Below are 16540 nucleotides of genomic sequence, written 5' to 3'. Positions count from 1 at the left end.
AGCTTTGAACAGCACATCGAGATCTATCGCAGAGTATGTCTGATGAGGAGTCCTCAGGGAGAGGGCTGCTGCTACCACGGCTGACTGACTGCACTGTCTAATACTAGAAACTCTGAATGAATAAAATGCTTGGAAGTGTTTCTATTCTTGGCAGTCCAAGAGTGGTTAATCACAGGTTGAGATGCTTGATGGGAAGGTGTATTTTTTTTTTTTACTTTTATAAGTGTTACAAGTCATTTTCACTCACAGACACACATACACACATAGAGAGATGGGGAGGTCGAGCACTGTCTCCTGAACCAGACTTCAGCTAGTCCGATGCACTATATGTTAATATAGTACATGTATAGGTCATAATTTGCATGTATTGTGAAAATGTTCCAACCTGCAACACTGCCCATGTAATTTTCGACTAAATATTTCTCGTGACTGAGGCAAACTGTTCATTTATCATACATCCAGTTTGTTTATTTTATAGCTTTACATTTTTTTTTACAGACTCCCCTTTTTTCTCATTAAAAATCATCTCAAAGCATAAAACCCGTTATCCAGGCTCCAGCTCTGTCTCAGCCAGAGGTAATGTATTAGTAATAGCATCGACAGGCTGAGAGGCCTGGATTTTGCTGCTAAAAGAAGAAACGTCAGTCCCCCGGAGGACATCAAATACGCTGCTTCCCATCACTGATTTTTCTTTAGTTTCACACTTTTTCTGTTTATTATAGTGGATTAGCAGAAATCATAAACTTTGTAACGATTCAAATGCTGTTATCAAGTGTCTGTACAACTCCTACAAATAAAGTTAAAGAAAATATTAATCTGTTGTTTGTTCCACACACAGAGTGATGGTACCGATGTCTCACTGTCACTGATGCTAGTGAAGGTCTCAAAGGAGATCAAACTAGACATAAGATCAAAAAGTAGGAACTGAAACTAGAACCTGTCACTTATCAGACAAACTAGAACGAGAGAGACTGTCTCTAGACACACAAAGGAAGTTCAGCACATTAAGCGTGGTTTCTGTTGCTTCATTCGTGCGTTTGAGCAGTAACACACTTTTGTCACTACTCAGGGTGAGTACCTACTGTGTGGGCATATGGAAAAGCATTTATTGTGGTTCCATTCTATCACTTATGTGAGGTCTGCTGCTACAAAAAAAAACATCCTCATATTAATGTTAATATTCAGGCACATAAAAAATATTTTTGTAAGAACAAACCACAGAGGGAAAATGTTATTTTACGAGCAGTAAGCTAGTCGTCGCTAGTAGTTTTGTTGGTCAAAATCATTGTAGAATGTCAACTAAAGCAAATGTGAAAGACACGTAACATCTGTATAATTGTATCTGTTATATATCCTCATATATGTAATATTGATTGAAAAATCACAAGCTAACAGTTGGTACTGGTGGCAGCCTTTTCCTTCACAGTATAGAAAGAACAATATAGAGCATATTGCACACCTTAATCCAAACCTGTCAGTCTCTCAAGAAATGTTTCATGAGGTAGAGTCAGATTACATCAGTGCCATGTCTCTACCTTTCAGAAGACAATAGACCTGGAGAAAATACGATGCCTTCTGAATAATTCTGGGAGTATACTGGAAATCAGGCCAGACACAAACGCTGGTGTTGATTAAGAGGTCAGACAGGCTGCACTGATCTCATTTAGACTAATGGTCTGGATGCAGAGCTCCTGAACACTTACATTTAGTATGGTTCACAAGACCTCCAGAATAATGAGTAACTAACTGCAGACTGCCTTTTAGACTGAAATCATATCACCACATTCCACAGATACCAAAGACCCTACAGTCTCAATGAAGTCGTGAATTAACACCAGTGACCATGAAAAGGCTCAGAAATTTGAAACGGTGGCAGGTAGCAGAAATATATGCATATAAACCTAGTGTGTGTGTGTTAAAATATCAACAAAAATACCAATGTGCTGCTAAAAATTGTGTTTTTCTTCTTTTTCCAAAAACATTCAGATATGACTTAGGCAATTATGCTATCAGGCTAACTATATCCATCCTCCACACTGTTTTTACCCTTACTATATATTAGAATATTTAAAAACAACCTTGATCAGTGACTAGTTGTCAATAGAGCTATAACTAGAAATGACTTGGTTTCAGCCAGCTCAATGAGCTAACATTTTGCTGGCTTGATAAAATCTAAGAACAAATGTCGTCACGTGAGAAGCCCGTTTTGGTTTATCTTTGTGTGAAATTAAGCATATAGCTGCAGTTTCAAATATGAAATATTACAAGAAGTTAGAGTTCACAAAAATGGGATGGTATGGTTTCAACATGTAGAGATTTTGTTGCACTCCTGGCATCCTTTTCATTCCTAAATTAAGTCAGCTAAATGTTTGCTTACTAACCTGTTAGCCTTGGTGTGTTCTAGATGTTAACAGTTGCCTAGCAGCAGTCTTTGACAATGTAGAGCTGATGTTACCGCTTAAATGCGCATTTCATTTCGACAGATTCTGCATCCAGCAACTTCATCACATAGAATAGATCTATTCTGTTCTATGTGATGAAGCTTCAGTTCGAATAGAATAGAATAGAATAGAATAGAATAGAATAGAATAGAATAGAATAGAATAGAATAATAACATATAGTAATACTACTACTACTACAACTAAGAATTATAATAATAATAGTAGAAGAAGAAAGAGAAGAAATCCATAGCATATGATCAGTTGTTGTAGTACTTGTTTCCAAGGTTACACCTTGAATCTTACAAGCATTGTAGGGGGCAGCAGAATAAGTGGAGAAGACATTTGTGGCTGGGTCTCTGTCGCATGGTTGCAAACTTGTTCAGTCACTGTCTCAGGTTGCACTCCAGGCAGTCAAATCACAATATGCTTCAAAGGAAATAATGCTGTCCCGAGTTACTAAAACACAGCTCTTTTCTCTTCTGACAGTGACAGGCTGTACAGAATTGCAGCATTTCTTGTCTCGTTAAAAATAAATTTGTGCAAATGGAAAAATGCTAACTGGGTCACACTGTGCCCGTGATGCAGCACTGAGGAAAAAGTTTATATGATGCATAAAAATCTAAATAAAAAAGTTGTGTGCAGAAGGACTAATTATGAGATAACTTCTCTTTAGGAGTCTCCAATTATAGAACGTCCCCCACTGGAATTATTAAACCACTTGGCAATACATGAACTTGCAACTGTATTATTACTGTGTGTTTCTCAGGTTTCTTATGTTAAGTAGGTTAGGTTTGTTTGCAGACTGGATTTACTGAAATGTGACACTCTGTACCACACAAATGCTATTGTTTCATTCATGTAAAGGAGAAGGATAAGGGTTACAGAGGTTACAAGAAACCTGAGCTGTATAAAATGTAAATGCCATCAGCTAATTAATGACCACCATGCAATTCAGGACTGTTATAAGCTGAACGACTTAATAGGCATCAAGACAAGACCTACGTTAAGTATATTGCAGAGGAGCCCTGATATAGTCTAGCTTTTACTAAGCCCGTATTGTTCTTAATTGCCCATTTGGTTATTAACTAATAATTCGGTTATTATAATATTTAAGTGTAGATACCGAATATAAACCCCATGTTCAAAACTGACTGTTTCATAGCGTCCACAGCTCTCATTCATACCTGCGTCTGAAACTTTACAAACTTCACTCACCGTCTCTGAACTGCTGTTGCCGGGCAGAGCGCTCTCGGACAGCGCGAGCCCACTTCTCTGCCTCGTCCAGGTTGGCGCACGGGTCTTGGAGCGAGGCGAGACGAAAGCACTGCTCCACTCTCTGCCGTAAGACCCCGGAACTCGTCCAGCGCCGTTTGAGCGGGTAGAAGTAAACCGCCAAGTACGCCGCCGGGTCCGCGTTGTCATCTTCCCGGTACGCCCGGCAGCCGAGGCAGTCCTTCATACTGAGCACCACCTTGTTCCTCCCAACAGGTGCAGACGTGAGCCTCTGGACGATGAGGTCCCTCTCGGTCAAGTTCACGGAATACCGGACTTTTCGATTACTAGTGAGTGTAAATTCCCCGTACAGCGTAGGCTCCCGTTCAAAGTTCCTCTGATCCATCCTGAGGGGATGCGGGACGGGAAGATCCAGGACGCGGGGGGTCCGGGATACAGCCGCAGCCTCACGGTCACATAGCTCGACGCCGGAATGATGCGAGCGAAGTGGAGGGACTGCGACTGACAGGGTGCTGGTCGGACACTTGTCAAGAGGAACGGAAACATACACCACACCCGGTTACAATTCCAAAATAAGAGCCACTCTGACCGCCTTTGAAGGCGCCTTCATTACCTTTGGGAGGAGGGGAGGGCACTGAGATAACAAAGATCGTCATTATTGTCCAGAAAAATGGGACAGTATATGAAACGATATAGCCTGTCAAAAAAAAAAAAAAAAAAAAAAAAAAACTTAAACAAAATATAACTGGACAAATAAAAAGGTAATTTAATATCTGAAATGTGGATAAAATGACATGTAGCAGGATATCTTGTATAAAGCCCTCTTTTTATTGTGTTACTTTTTTTTTTACTACTTTAGTTGTAGTTGTATATTCTGTCATTTAAATCCAACAAATCATGTTAAACTGAGTGAGCAAGTGATTGGGATCATGGCAGTATTGACTCGCTATTGACCCTGAGGTCAAAAACAATCTGCTGGGCACCTTCTATACAGCACATACATTTTTATCATGTCAGTCAATATTCTGCATACTCCATGACAAGAATCTTAATACATTTAGCACCAATAAGTTGATGAACAGTTCACCCACAGCTTTCAGGGACTCTGGAGTTAGAATATTTAATTTGTGCTTGATGGTATGTTATTGTGGTTGCCATCAATTGTTTTAATAACTGCCTTATTTAGAAATGTATGTTTTTATTGAGTCTGCATTTTTTTGTTTTATGTTTATGTATTTATGTGATGATAGATAACCAGGAACAGCAAGTCTTAAAAGACTCCCAGACTGTTTTTATTTATGAATGTGTTTTTATTATGCTTTTATTTTCTTTATTCGTGAACCACGTGTTTTCTAACCACATATTTTACTCACCAGTCATTGTTGCCATTATGAACGCCTACCTGTGCTTTTATTTGTAAGTTAATTTGTATTTGTTTTACTGTGACTGTCGCTGACTTGTTAAACTTTGCTGTATTCTATGTTAAAACCAGTGGAATGCTGCCCCCTAGTGGTAGAAAAAGAGAAAGACCGCAGTGTAAAATGACACCCACTTGTCATTAGGTAAACTATTAACAGCTAACACATTCTAATATAACAGCCCTGCACTAAATCCTCCTTCATGACTGCTACAATGTTAATTTTATGGTGAAACAGCATAAAGGTGGTAATTTAACTGTATGATCATTTTGGAGGATGTAATTGTGGTGCCATTAAACTAAAGTGTTTGTTATTTAGCCTAGCCCACTGACTAAAATCAGTTTCTCAAGATAAACTAAACATCTGTTGATACAAAACACACACCCACGCGCACACACACACACACACCAGGTTAAATAAGTATTGAACACATCACAAGTTTTCATAGTGAACATATTTCTGAAGGTGTTATTGACATGAAATGTTCACCAGGTGTTGGTAACAACCCAAGTAATCCATACATAGAAAGACACCAAAAAAAGAAAATTAAGTTATGTGTAATAATGTAAAATAATAGAGGGGAAAAGTATTGAACATGCTTACTGATATTTATTTAATACTTTGTACAAAAGCCTTTGTTGGTAATGAAGCTTCAAGACGCCTCCTGTACGGAGAAACTAGTCTCATGCATTGCTCAGGTTGGATTTTGGCCCATTCTTCCACACAAACAGTTTTTAAATGTTGAAGGTTCCATGTTCCTCTTCTATGAACTTTGGTTTTTAGTTCTTTCCATAGATTTTCAATTGGAGCGTACATACAGGCCACGGTTGTTGAGTGCATTGCTTATGTTTTCTTAACAATTGTACCTGCTAATTCCAGGTTTTTCTGAAACTCTCCACTAGTGGTCCTTGGCTCTTGGACAACTCCTCTGATAATTCTTTTCACTCCTCTGTCAGAAATCTTGCGAGGAGCTCCTGGTTGTGGCAGGTATATGGTCGAACGATGTTCTTTCCACTTCTGGATTATGGCCCCAACAGTGCTCACTGGAACAATTAGAAGTTTAGAAATCCTTCTGTAACCAATGTTGTCAGAATGTTTTGCAACAATAAGGTTGGGAAGGTCTTGAGCGAGTTTTTTGCTTTTACCCATCATGAGATGTTCCTTGTGTGACACCTTGGTAATGACACCTTTTTATAAGCCATTAATTTAGACTGAACCAGCTGATATTCATTTGCACTGACAAGAGGCAGGATGGTTTTCTGATCACTGATAGATTTCAGCTGGCGTCTTGGCTTTCCATGCCTTTTTCTACCTCCCTTTATGTGAGTGTTCAATACTTTTTCCCTCTATTATTTTACATCATTACACATAACTTCATCTGTTTTAAAGGTTAAAACTCAGTTCCAGGGTAAAGGTTATGGTTAGGCATTTAGTTGAGATGGTTAGGGTAAAGGGCTAGGGAATCCATTATGGCTAGCCATACAAAAATGTGTGTGTGTGTGTGTGTGTGTGTGTGTGTGTGTGTGTGTGTGTGTGTGTGTGTGTGTGTGTGTGTGTGTGTGTGTGTGTGTGTGTGCATATATAGTCTACTTTGTTTGTTTTTTTATTCTATTCTATATTTTGGTCAAAGCAGAACTTATTTTCCATGGTGATATTGCTACTTTAAAACATCCATGGATATTTTTACCACCACTGCTTCCATGGCACCACACCACACAGTTCAAATGAAATGCTTCGTGTCGTGCAACACAAATAATATTAGATTTATCCACTCCGCTTGTCTCTGGAGGGAGAACAAATTTATTAGACAAATTGAAAACACTCTCAGTACCAGATCAGCCTCCAGAGGGACTGTAAGCAGTTCAGATGAGCTACCTCAGGTCAAAATGCCGCCTGTCAAAGGTTGTTCAAAAAACTGCAATCAAACCTGAAGATGTGAGAATTCTGATCAGCATTTTTATGCTCTAAAGCAGTAGCCCACGTTTAAGTTTTTCATTCATTGTACTGAAATGTGATTTATTGCTTAATATAGTGTTGTATATGTTGCTATGTTTGTTTGTTTCTCAATGTTTGAGATCTACAGCTGGAAATGAGCTTCTAGCTAAATCCTGTATAGGTATTTCTACCAAGTGTTCATTCATTTTTACTGTCCTCGCCAAATAAATAATTTTAAAAAAAAGTCTCTCTTCAACACTTTAACTCAATGTTTGGCAATACATGCAAGAGATCAAATGCTTAAAACAAATCAGTCCAAACATGTTTTCCAATTCAACATTACTGAGATCAGGACATGTTTCTGCATAAAAATGTTAAACACACACATTTTGTTTATTCTCCCGTTCAGTACTTAATATCTGTAACCTTTTCTCAAAAAGAGCACAACACATTTATTTTAACTTTGAAAGTCTTTGCTCCCTTTCTCTCCTTATATTCGCCCTGTTAAAATGAATATTCAGTCTTCTTCTCATTATATTGACTGATCAGTCACAGGATTAATAAGACTAGTCTGATGTACGATAGGTCCTCTTTGTGTCTCCAAAACAGTTGTGACTTGTCAGAGAATGGATGTGGCCCTGTCCTGTGGTGCCTGTAAACACAGTGTTGTTAGTGGGGGCCTTTGAGTTTCCCCTCTAGGATTTCAAAATTTCACCCGCCTGATGTTGCATTGTAATGAGATGATCAATGTTATTCATTCCACCTGTGAGGGTGGTTTCAATGTTGTGGAATTGACTCATACTTGTAGGTAACCAACAGATGGCAGTGTTGGACTCAGAAAAAAACAGCTGCTCATCACCATGCTACGAAATATTTATTTTGGACTCCAGATATCTTTACATGACTTCAACTAAACTAGAATTACAGTCTACACTGAGATTTTTTTAAAATATTATTTGATATTGCTATTTTTCGCGATTATTTACTGTGTTTTCATGCACATTTTAGATAGAGGGTCAGCACTTTCTACCACAACATGCCCTTCAGTAAAGGGACACTTTCCAGGACAATCAGTCTACACCATTATAAATCCATCACTGGCAACATAAGCTATCATCATCAATGCAAGAGAGATGCACTGAGAAAATGATAAAGAACTTTGTCTCACATCTCCTTCAAATCAAAGTCATTCTAGCACTCTTGTTGTGCCCCGGGCACTAGCATAGGATCCACAGAGAGAAGAAGGGGAGGAGAAGCAGCAGAGGAGGAAGAAGAGGTACGCTTATATGCAGATGGGAATTAGTGGTCCCAGTAAACACCTGGAGCCAGTGGGGAGATGAGATGATCTTATTCACATGCTTTTCATCCACTTCACGCCAGAAGATAGGTAGGCATCACCTCGATCCCTGCTTTGACAGTGAATGCAGTTTTTCAGGGTTTACTTCGAGCATATTATGTAATTTGCTGCAACGGGAGAAAACGCCTTGAAAAAACATGCGTGAGATCATTACTCACACTATGGGCCTCACAACAAAAGGGGCCTTTCATTCCAAACTGCAGGGTAGATGCTGATTTCCTAAAAGCTATTGATTGAAAATGGCACAGCTGAGGAGCGGGAGACGAGCCATGAATGGAGACAGTGGATTCTCACTTCCACCGTCCTCCAGCTGTGAGCTCTATTGCTGCGTGGTATGGAAGTGGGGGAAGAGGGCCGCCCCTGCATATGGTGTTTTTCTCTGGATTTCACAGACAGTGCTGCCATTCCGTCAGGAGCGCGAGCGTATGGCTTTGAGAGGTTTCATGTCAAAAGGCTGTTGAAAACAAGCACAGTTTTCACAGCACATTTTTTTTTTTTTTTTTTTTTTTCGTGTGAGTACTAGTTCACACTAATTGCCCTCAACTGGCAATCCTCACCATCTGGTTTCATCTCCTGAGCATGAGGCCATTGACACAGGCTTAATAAGTGATAAGCTGCTGTCTTCCATCTTATCTGTTGTTAAGGCAACTCTGTGCAGATGTCAACTCGGCGCATATCTATACCGTCAATACATTAACTTCATTATTGCTTATATAACTCGGTAAGCCTGCTTCTGCCCTACACTATCACTACCATACTCTTTACACACACACACACATACACACAACACAACACACACACACACACACACACACACACACACACACACACACACACACACACACTGTCAGATATCTGAGTGGGAGGAGGGAATGTCATATACCTCAAAATTCAGTTAGAATTGGCATCCAACATGACAGATTCCCCGTCCGGGTCGCTTAGCACTGAGGACTTGCAGAAAGGTTTCGCCTGTCTGTCTGACTCTCCTTTGGTTACCCCCTCAATTCTGCTCTGTTTCTTCAGATGCCCACCCTCTATTTTGTCAAGGCGCTGCCGCGGTTATGCAAGACTTACTGTACATGTACTTGTCTCATGCTAGCACACAGTGGAACATTTCTAGCTCTGAAATGATCGCTTTAATGGCGATAATCATGATAAATGTGCCCCCACGTATGGTAATAAAGTTGTCACTGCCGACTGCTTCATAGAAAATAAGCTGAATTTGAACTGAATAATAATAATGCCTAAAAAAAAGACAATTGGACTTGTTTGAGCATTCTTCAAGACCTTTCACCAGTCATCTTCAGTTCTAAATGTAAGTTTAGGTTTTTATTGGGAGCATCTGTGGGTTGTCTGTATACAAAATACAAAGCACAGCAGTAATTTCTGCAGGTGCTGTTTCGTGAACTGAAGTCTTGGATGAATCCACCTTTTGATCTGATGGTTGAGCTTGATGAAATCTACCAATCTACCCAGGAGTATCAACAACTCCTGCTGCAAACAAATTACTGCTGCCATCCTTGCTATCTGCCTGTTGCATCATTACTGCAACAGGCAGGGCTGTTTCAAGACACTCTGGGGGCCCCAGGCAAGAGGCACCTTGGGGGCCCCATGAGGGAGATTCCCAATGTGTCATGTTGTACTGTCTAAGGGGGTTTCAAGTTGTGTCGTTGATTACTGACCAAATGTCAGCAGTCCCCAGGAGGCCTCCTCTAGCCATTAGAAGGGGGCCCCATTTGTATCTATAGGGGTTCCATCATTGTCATTGATACGGGCCAATATCAGCCAACTCTAGGGGCCCTCTTCCAGTTCGGGGCCCTAGGTAATTGCCTAGTTTGGTTCTCCACTTGCCAGGTACAACATTTTGCAAAATTAGTTAAAGCTATACAATGAACTTTCTTCACATATGGGCCACAGTTTGGAAGAAAGATAATGCACTGCTGAACCAGCCTAGTGTTTGTCAACTTACAATAAGGGGTTATTGTCTCTCAATTAATATGCAGATTTTTGTTGAACTCATTCCAATTAAATCTTCTATTTAACATTTATAAAGAAACATTAACAATCATTGGACTATATTTAATGTCCTGATTTACTCATGCTCTTAATTTTGTCCAACCAACAGGAAACTCAAATATATTCAGTTTAATGCCATAGAAGACATGTTTACTCATTCTGGCTCAAAAGATTTGTTGCTATTCTTCTGAAAAGACGACTGCAATTATTTATTGATTTACTTATATTCTCTCAGTTCATGTAAATAGTATCAATTGTACAAACTATTTGACCAAATTCTTTAATGATTTTATGCCTGAGTGTTAAGTGGAGATCTTTCTTCTCAGAGGTTTGTTTGACAGCAGATTTGATTCAGCTCCGTCTCAGCTCCCACCCAGCAGCCATGGGCCATCCACACGAGTGAGTCACACTCACTCAACTGAAGTTATGCCAAGAGGAACAGACAGGAGGGAAAGCCCAGACCTCCCCATCTGCAGCGAGGGGAATCACTCCTCATTATATGTGGACGTGGTTTATTGGGTCACCTCCATTCTCGCGGCCTGGGTGCTGCATGATGTTTGTGGGGCATGATGCTGTGAGCACTGATATATGTCATGGGGGTGAGATGCAGTCTTGCAAAATAACCAAAGACCCAAACTGCCTGACTTCATTAGAGAGAGTCCATGTAACTCTTGAGATGCAATGAATATCATGGCCAGTGGGCCTCACTGATATGTCCTGGGTGAGAGTTTGCTGAGATGCAGTGATGTGTGTTGTAGATGGTGTAATGTGATGCCAGGCGAGAGCCAAATCTTCAGATTAATGTCTGGAAATCTCTGATCGTACTGTGGACTCACTTGCCACTTCATTAGGTACACTAGCGATAACAAATTTATTCTAATAAAAGAGTCCTGCACAAAATCTACCATCACGACTGATAAAATATTTAGTCCATGTAGAAACAGAGTCAGAAAGAAGGTATAGACTGGGTGACGATTTTGGAGGGTGTAGTTTGTGGCGCTGTTAAACTGAATGGGATGTTCAGTGGCGGAAAAAAGCTAGTTTTCTGACACAAACAAATGTTTATTGTTTACAAGAAAAACTAACAAAACTAAATTCTTGACAGTTTCAGTATGTCAGTTCTCAACATTGTCGGTATCAGAATCAACAAATAACAGAGAATGTCTTCGAAACTGAACAAAAATAAACAAACCATCACATCATTAAATTAATATTTGGTATTCCTGCCATTAGCAGCTGTAGAGCTCTAATCCTGGCTGCCATGTCCCCACAAGCCTTTCACATTGTTAAGGGGAAATCTTGTCCCATTCTTTTTGAATTACTACCTTTCTTTCTACATTTCAACATTTCATACATGCATTTTCTACATTTCTAAATTTCTTACTATTCTTTGGTTTGTGCTTCCAAACAGATCTTTTGATAATCCACCACAGATTTTCAGTGGGATTGATGGCCACTATAAGACCTGGATACCACTGGTCCTGGATGTGTGGCAAGGAACATTATGTTGGTGAAACATCCATTTTGGATCTCAACAGAACAGAGCACATACAGAAGGCAGCATATGGGTTTGGAGAATGGCCAATATTTGTCAGAGTTCAATTTGCCATCACAGACAGTGAGATGACCAACACCAGCAGCACTCATGCATCCACAAACCATGATACTGTCTCCGTCTCCACCATTTTGACAGTAGATACTGTACATGCTGGAGATAATGCTTCACCTGGCCTTCTGTATCCTCACATTAGCAGGAGGAAGATAAAGATGGAAACTGGACTCATCTGACCAGAGAATCTTCTTAAAATTCCAGTTCTTGTGTGCTTGGTCCCAAAGACGCCGGGTAATCTCTGTCTCTCAATGATTAGGGGCTTCTTGACAGCCTTATAGGACCTTAAGCCATGATCTAAAATTCAACTATGTACACTGCTGTTAGAACTCCTATGATGTCATTTGGAAGTTTTCCCTGCAAAAGCTGTTGGTTCATCTGTATTTCTGCAGACTTAATCCAACTGCTGAAGGACTGCATCTGAACTTCCTGGCAGCTGTATCCTTCCTGGCTGAGAATCTGTATCTTCAGGTGTGTTTCCTTGTTTTAGCCATTTTTGTCTCTGAAGAACTTTCATATGTGCTGGCTTTATAAAGACACAAAGCACAGCAACAGAAAATGTGTCTTTTAGTAAAAAGCACAGCCTACATTAGTGGATCACTGGTACCAAAATGACACGGTACTAAACATTTCTTATGTATTTTTATGGAACCAATCAATTTTAAGTTATTAATGACTGTTTTAGGATTTGTTTAGTATTTTTTCTGTGACTGTAATAAAAGAAATTGCAATTGAAGACCTAAGACTGGTTCTTAATACAATATTTCACAAATGGATGGGAATCTTAAAACTATTTTCCACCAGTGTTTGTCATTGAATGTCACTATTTCAGGACATTTTGTTTTGTCCATGTGTCTCTGAGTATAGTCCAACGAGCACCAAGCTGTGTTCCACGGCTAAATAACACCCCAATCTTTCCTCCTATTTGCTTGTTGTCTTCGCATTCAAGGCTGATGAGCTGATAAATGTAATGCCATCAATGGCTTCTTATGGTATTGCTCTCTGAGCTGAACAACCCAAAACTATTGTTCAGTGCAATGTCACAATGTCTAGTTAGGCTGGTGTTGATTCATTTAGTGAAAGGGTAACCTTTGCCAGTGCAACAAATGCCCCTCACATGTTGGGGATGACCTACAAGGCCTTAGTGCCCAGCAGATGTGACCAGATGGATGTAAATCTCTGAAGACAGATTCCTAGAAGAGAGGCTGATATAAATGTGTTATGTTTTAGTTTATGTATTGTTGGGCATGTAGTAAAACTCTATAGGGAATAATTCAAAGAGAGTTTGAATAACATCTCTATGTAGCAAACAAATGTTATGTCAGCCTTTCTAGTATTGTCTATGGTCCAGGCGATACAAGTTATTTATGGGTGACGATTACCGCATGTCAGCCTGCTGCTGTGGTTCTCCATCATCTCATTTCCTCCAGCACAGAGTCAACCACAGGGTCAGCTTTCAGGATGCTTAGATGTGGCCTGTTAGAAGTAGCTCCTCCATATATCGTCGCTCATTTTCTGAAGTGGCGCCCCGTCGGTACAGAGACAAGAGAACAAACATATCATGCCGGCTGAGGGGACACCAAGCTATTCTCATAACTTCTCCAGCCCACTCTAGCCCCATGACAAAATCACAACCTATAAAAGCACAGAGGAAGGTCCAGGGGGAGTGTGGTAGTGCGTAGGCGGCTGGATGAGAGTTTGGAGGACCGCTATTGTTGCTGCTGAATGCTAATTGCCTCTGATTGACATCTGAGCAGACTTTGCTGGAACTGCTGGAGTCTGCTGCTCGCTGTCTCAACCTGCTGCTGATTACAAAACGCTTGCATGGCTGTTTGCTTTACCACTGGAGCTCATTTATTTGCAGGAATTTTATGCAACATTAAAGGAAGATGTGTTAATTAGTCAAAGAAAATACACAACAAACTACAGACTTTGCAAATCAGCCAATAAGTGAAGTGATCACAAGAGTGGAAAGCAGCAACACAAACACTTTGTATGTACTTACAGCGCTTAACAATGTAACACATGATGTGTCTTTCATGATGACTTTATGCTGTTGCTCACTGATGGTGTTACTAGTCCTTTAAGTTAAGGGATTAATTAACAAATAGTTATTTCATTAATTAAATTGTGTGTTGCCAAGTAAATTGTTGTCCATGTACATACAAATGGCAGTCAGCATTAATGCTTAGTCTGCTAGTTTGGTGTGAACCAAAAATATCTAATATGTTTAATGTGCCCTGAGATAAATTCAAAATACTCCAATAAACCCCAGATATTTGATCATGTGCCATCAGGGGGTCCACATTTGAACTTAGTTTGATATCTACTTAAGGGTTGGTGCAAAATTGTTGTACAAATATTAACAGTTGCCAGGTGACGATTCCTTGAGTGCCTCATGGTTCTTAACACATATGACCACATGAGGCTTCAATGGAGCACTGAAAACAATTGAGACCAGTCAGACTTTGATATTTGTCACCCAGCAACAGGCGTTATGTCTTGTATCATTGTCACTGGTCCCTTCATCAACGACTTATGCAATTGACCGACGATGGTCCGTTTTCCCTTTTGTGGCCCTAGTTTTAGTGGTGTGCCTCTAAACCACTGACATGTGTCAGATCTCTGTTGGGAGAGAAGAGAAGAGATGAAACCAAACAAACTACAAAGGGCGCATGCCTATAGTTTTTACAACAACATTAACAAGTCCAGCTTTCAGGAGCAGACATGTGATGTCGGCCTTCATTGTCAGTAGTTCTCTGACATTATTAATCTTTTAATTAGAATTTGGAATTTTTTTTTTCCAAACAAGCACACCACACATACTATACAGGTATCTGTTTTCACAGCAGCTATAAAATGTAAAAGCCTTGTGTTGTATAATGCTTCAAACTAACCGCTTCCCCCTTCCTTTATTTAACGGTAACATGAGCACATACATTAAACAATGCCCGCAGGCTACTGCTGTTCATGACAGTTACAAAACAGGTCACAGTATTGACTTGATGTCTCCATGCCCTACATCTTCTTTCCGCTGCAGTCAACAGCACGGCTATAATCAGCTTCTCAAGAGCCAGTGCGTTCCTGCTGTTCCTTGGAATCCTGTTGGACCTTGCTCTCTCTTTTTTTTTCAGTTTTTTATCAATTTCAAATTTCATCAGAGAGAAATATTTGTCTACAGTGCAGCAGAAAAAGAGGGATCTGTATTAGAGTCCCCATCAGTGCATTTTCTCCTTGCATCTCTCTATCTCTCTCTCTCTGAAGCCATTAGGAACCATGACTCTCTCCTCCATCATTAGATTAAATCCCATGGTCTGCCAGAGTGCGCAGGAAGACCATGCTCATTACCCAAGCTGCTCTACTTTAAACGAGCGCACAAAAGCCCCGCTTTCACCTAGTAATTTGAGTCGGACAGGCTGGCAGCAGACAAACAGCGAGATGTGGAAGTGCTGCTGCCACTATCTACACATATTTGTGCCCTATCCTTGATTACACAGGGGGATTTAGAGTGCATGCTTGGCAGCGGCGATGTTCCTGGGGACATATTAGGCTCATTAGTTCCCCCGGCTGCTGTCACTGGAGTACTACTGCTGGAGGGATTTGGTCCACGGTTGTCACAAAGACAAACAGAGACATTCACAATAATAGAGCTCTTAATAGAGTAGATGCATAACACTCGGCATCGCTCCGGTCACAGAGGCAGTTTTGGTCCCTTTTCAAAAATGACTCTGTGGCCTGTCGCTCCCTGCGGAGGGTAAATTAAATGCACGCTGGTATCCCCGGGACAACGAACAGGAAAACAGCCTCAATATCAACAAGGACCCAGTCATTTGTATAATTAGGCAGGAAATAACAAGATTTCATTTGTTGGCACGGGAAATGATCCAGCTCATAAAAAAAGATGAAAAGCAGTGTTAATTGCCGAGTTCCTGCACATAGGGACTAAATCATTCCCGTATACAATTTAGTGATAATTCAAGATACGTGTGAATCTGTGAGCAGGTCGTGTAGTGGAAAAACAAAAACCCAGACGGCTTGTTTTTGTGGTGCTGCCAGTGTATGTGTGAGTTTCCCCTCAAATAAAGATCCAGCGTGAACATACATCACAGAAAACACTTGTTTATTTCTGGTCGTGCAGCAACGTAATGACAAAAAGTTTTGGTTTGCTTCATGGAGCCTAAACAGGTTTTTACAGCTTTTAGAACAGTTGAGTAATGATACGCTCGGGTGTGAAATTGCTTTCCTCCCCTGAATGTCAAACAACTGCTTAGGAGAAGAAATCACCATGTTTGGGATTGCAGCAGTCAGAAAACGGGGCTCAAACAACGCTGTCTGTCATTTCTGTTTCACATTTGATGCTCACGGCACAGAGCCTACAAATTACTGACACCGCTGTTTATTTTATTGTACTGGAAGAAAAGAAAACCCCTAAAACTGTCAACAAGACAGGTTCAAGACAGTTTCAAGCGTGTGTTTGGGGGCAAAAGTATGAGATTTCTTTTGCTGCCAGAAAGTTTAAGAACATCTAAA

The 16540-nt window shown here is 40.3% G+C and overlaps 1 protein-coding gene across 1 annotated transcript in view; it reads right to left on the bottom strand.

The window, feature by feature from the left end:
• The window catches only part of LOC124999858 (sphingosine kinase 1-like), a 33862-nt gene extending 29715 nt beyond the window's left edge, over positions 1-4147 (bottom strand). Inside the window, exon 1 of the mRNA XM_047575015.1 lies at positions 3658-4147. Coding sequence (XP_047430971.1) covers positions 3658-4060 — 403 coding nt within the window. The 5' untranslated portion in view covers positions 4061-4147. The remainder of the gene's footprint in view (positions 1-3657) is intronic.
• Between the last annotated feature and the right edge of the window lie 12393 nt (positions 4148-16540).

Source organism: Mugil cephalus, chromosome 2 (genome assembly GCF_022458985.1).
Source record: "Mugil cephalus isolate CIBA_MC_2020 chromosome 2, CIBA_Mcephalus_1.1, whole genome shotgun sequence".
In the NCBI taxonomy this organism is placed as follows: Eukaryota; Metazoa; Chordata; class Actinopteri; order Mugiliformes; family Mugilidae; genus Mugil; species Mugil cephalus.
This window is presented reverse-complemented; position numbering and strand designations above follow the sequence as displayed.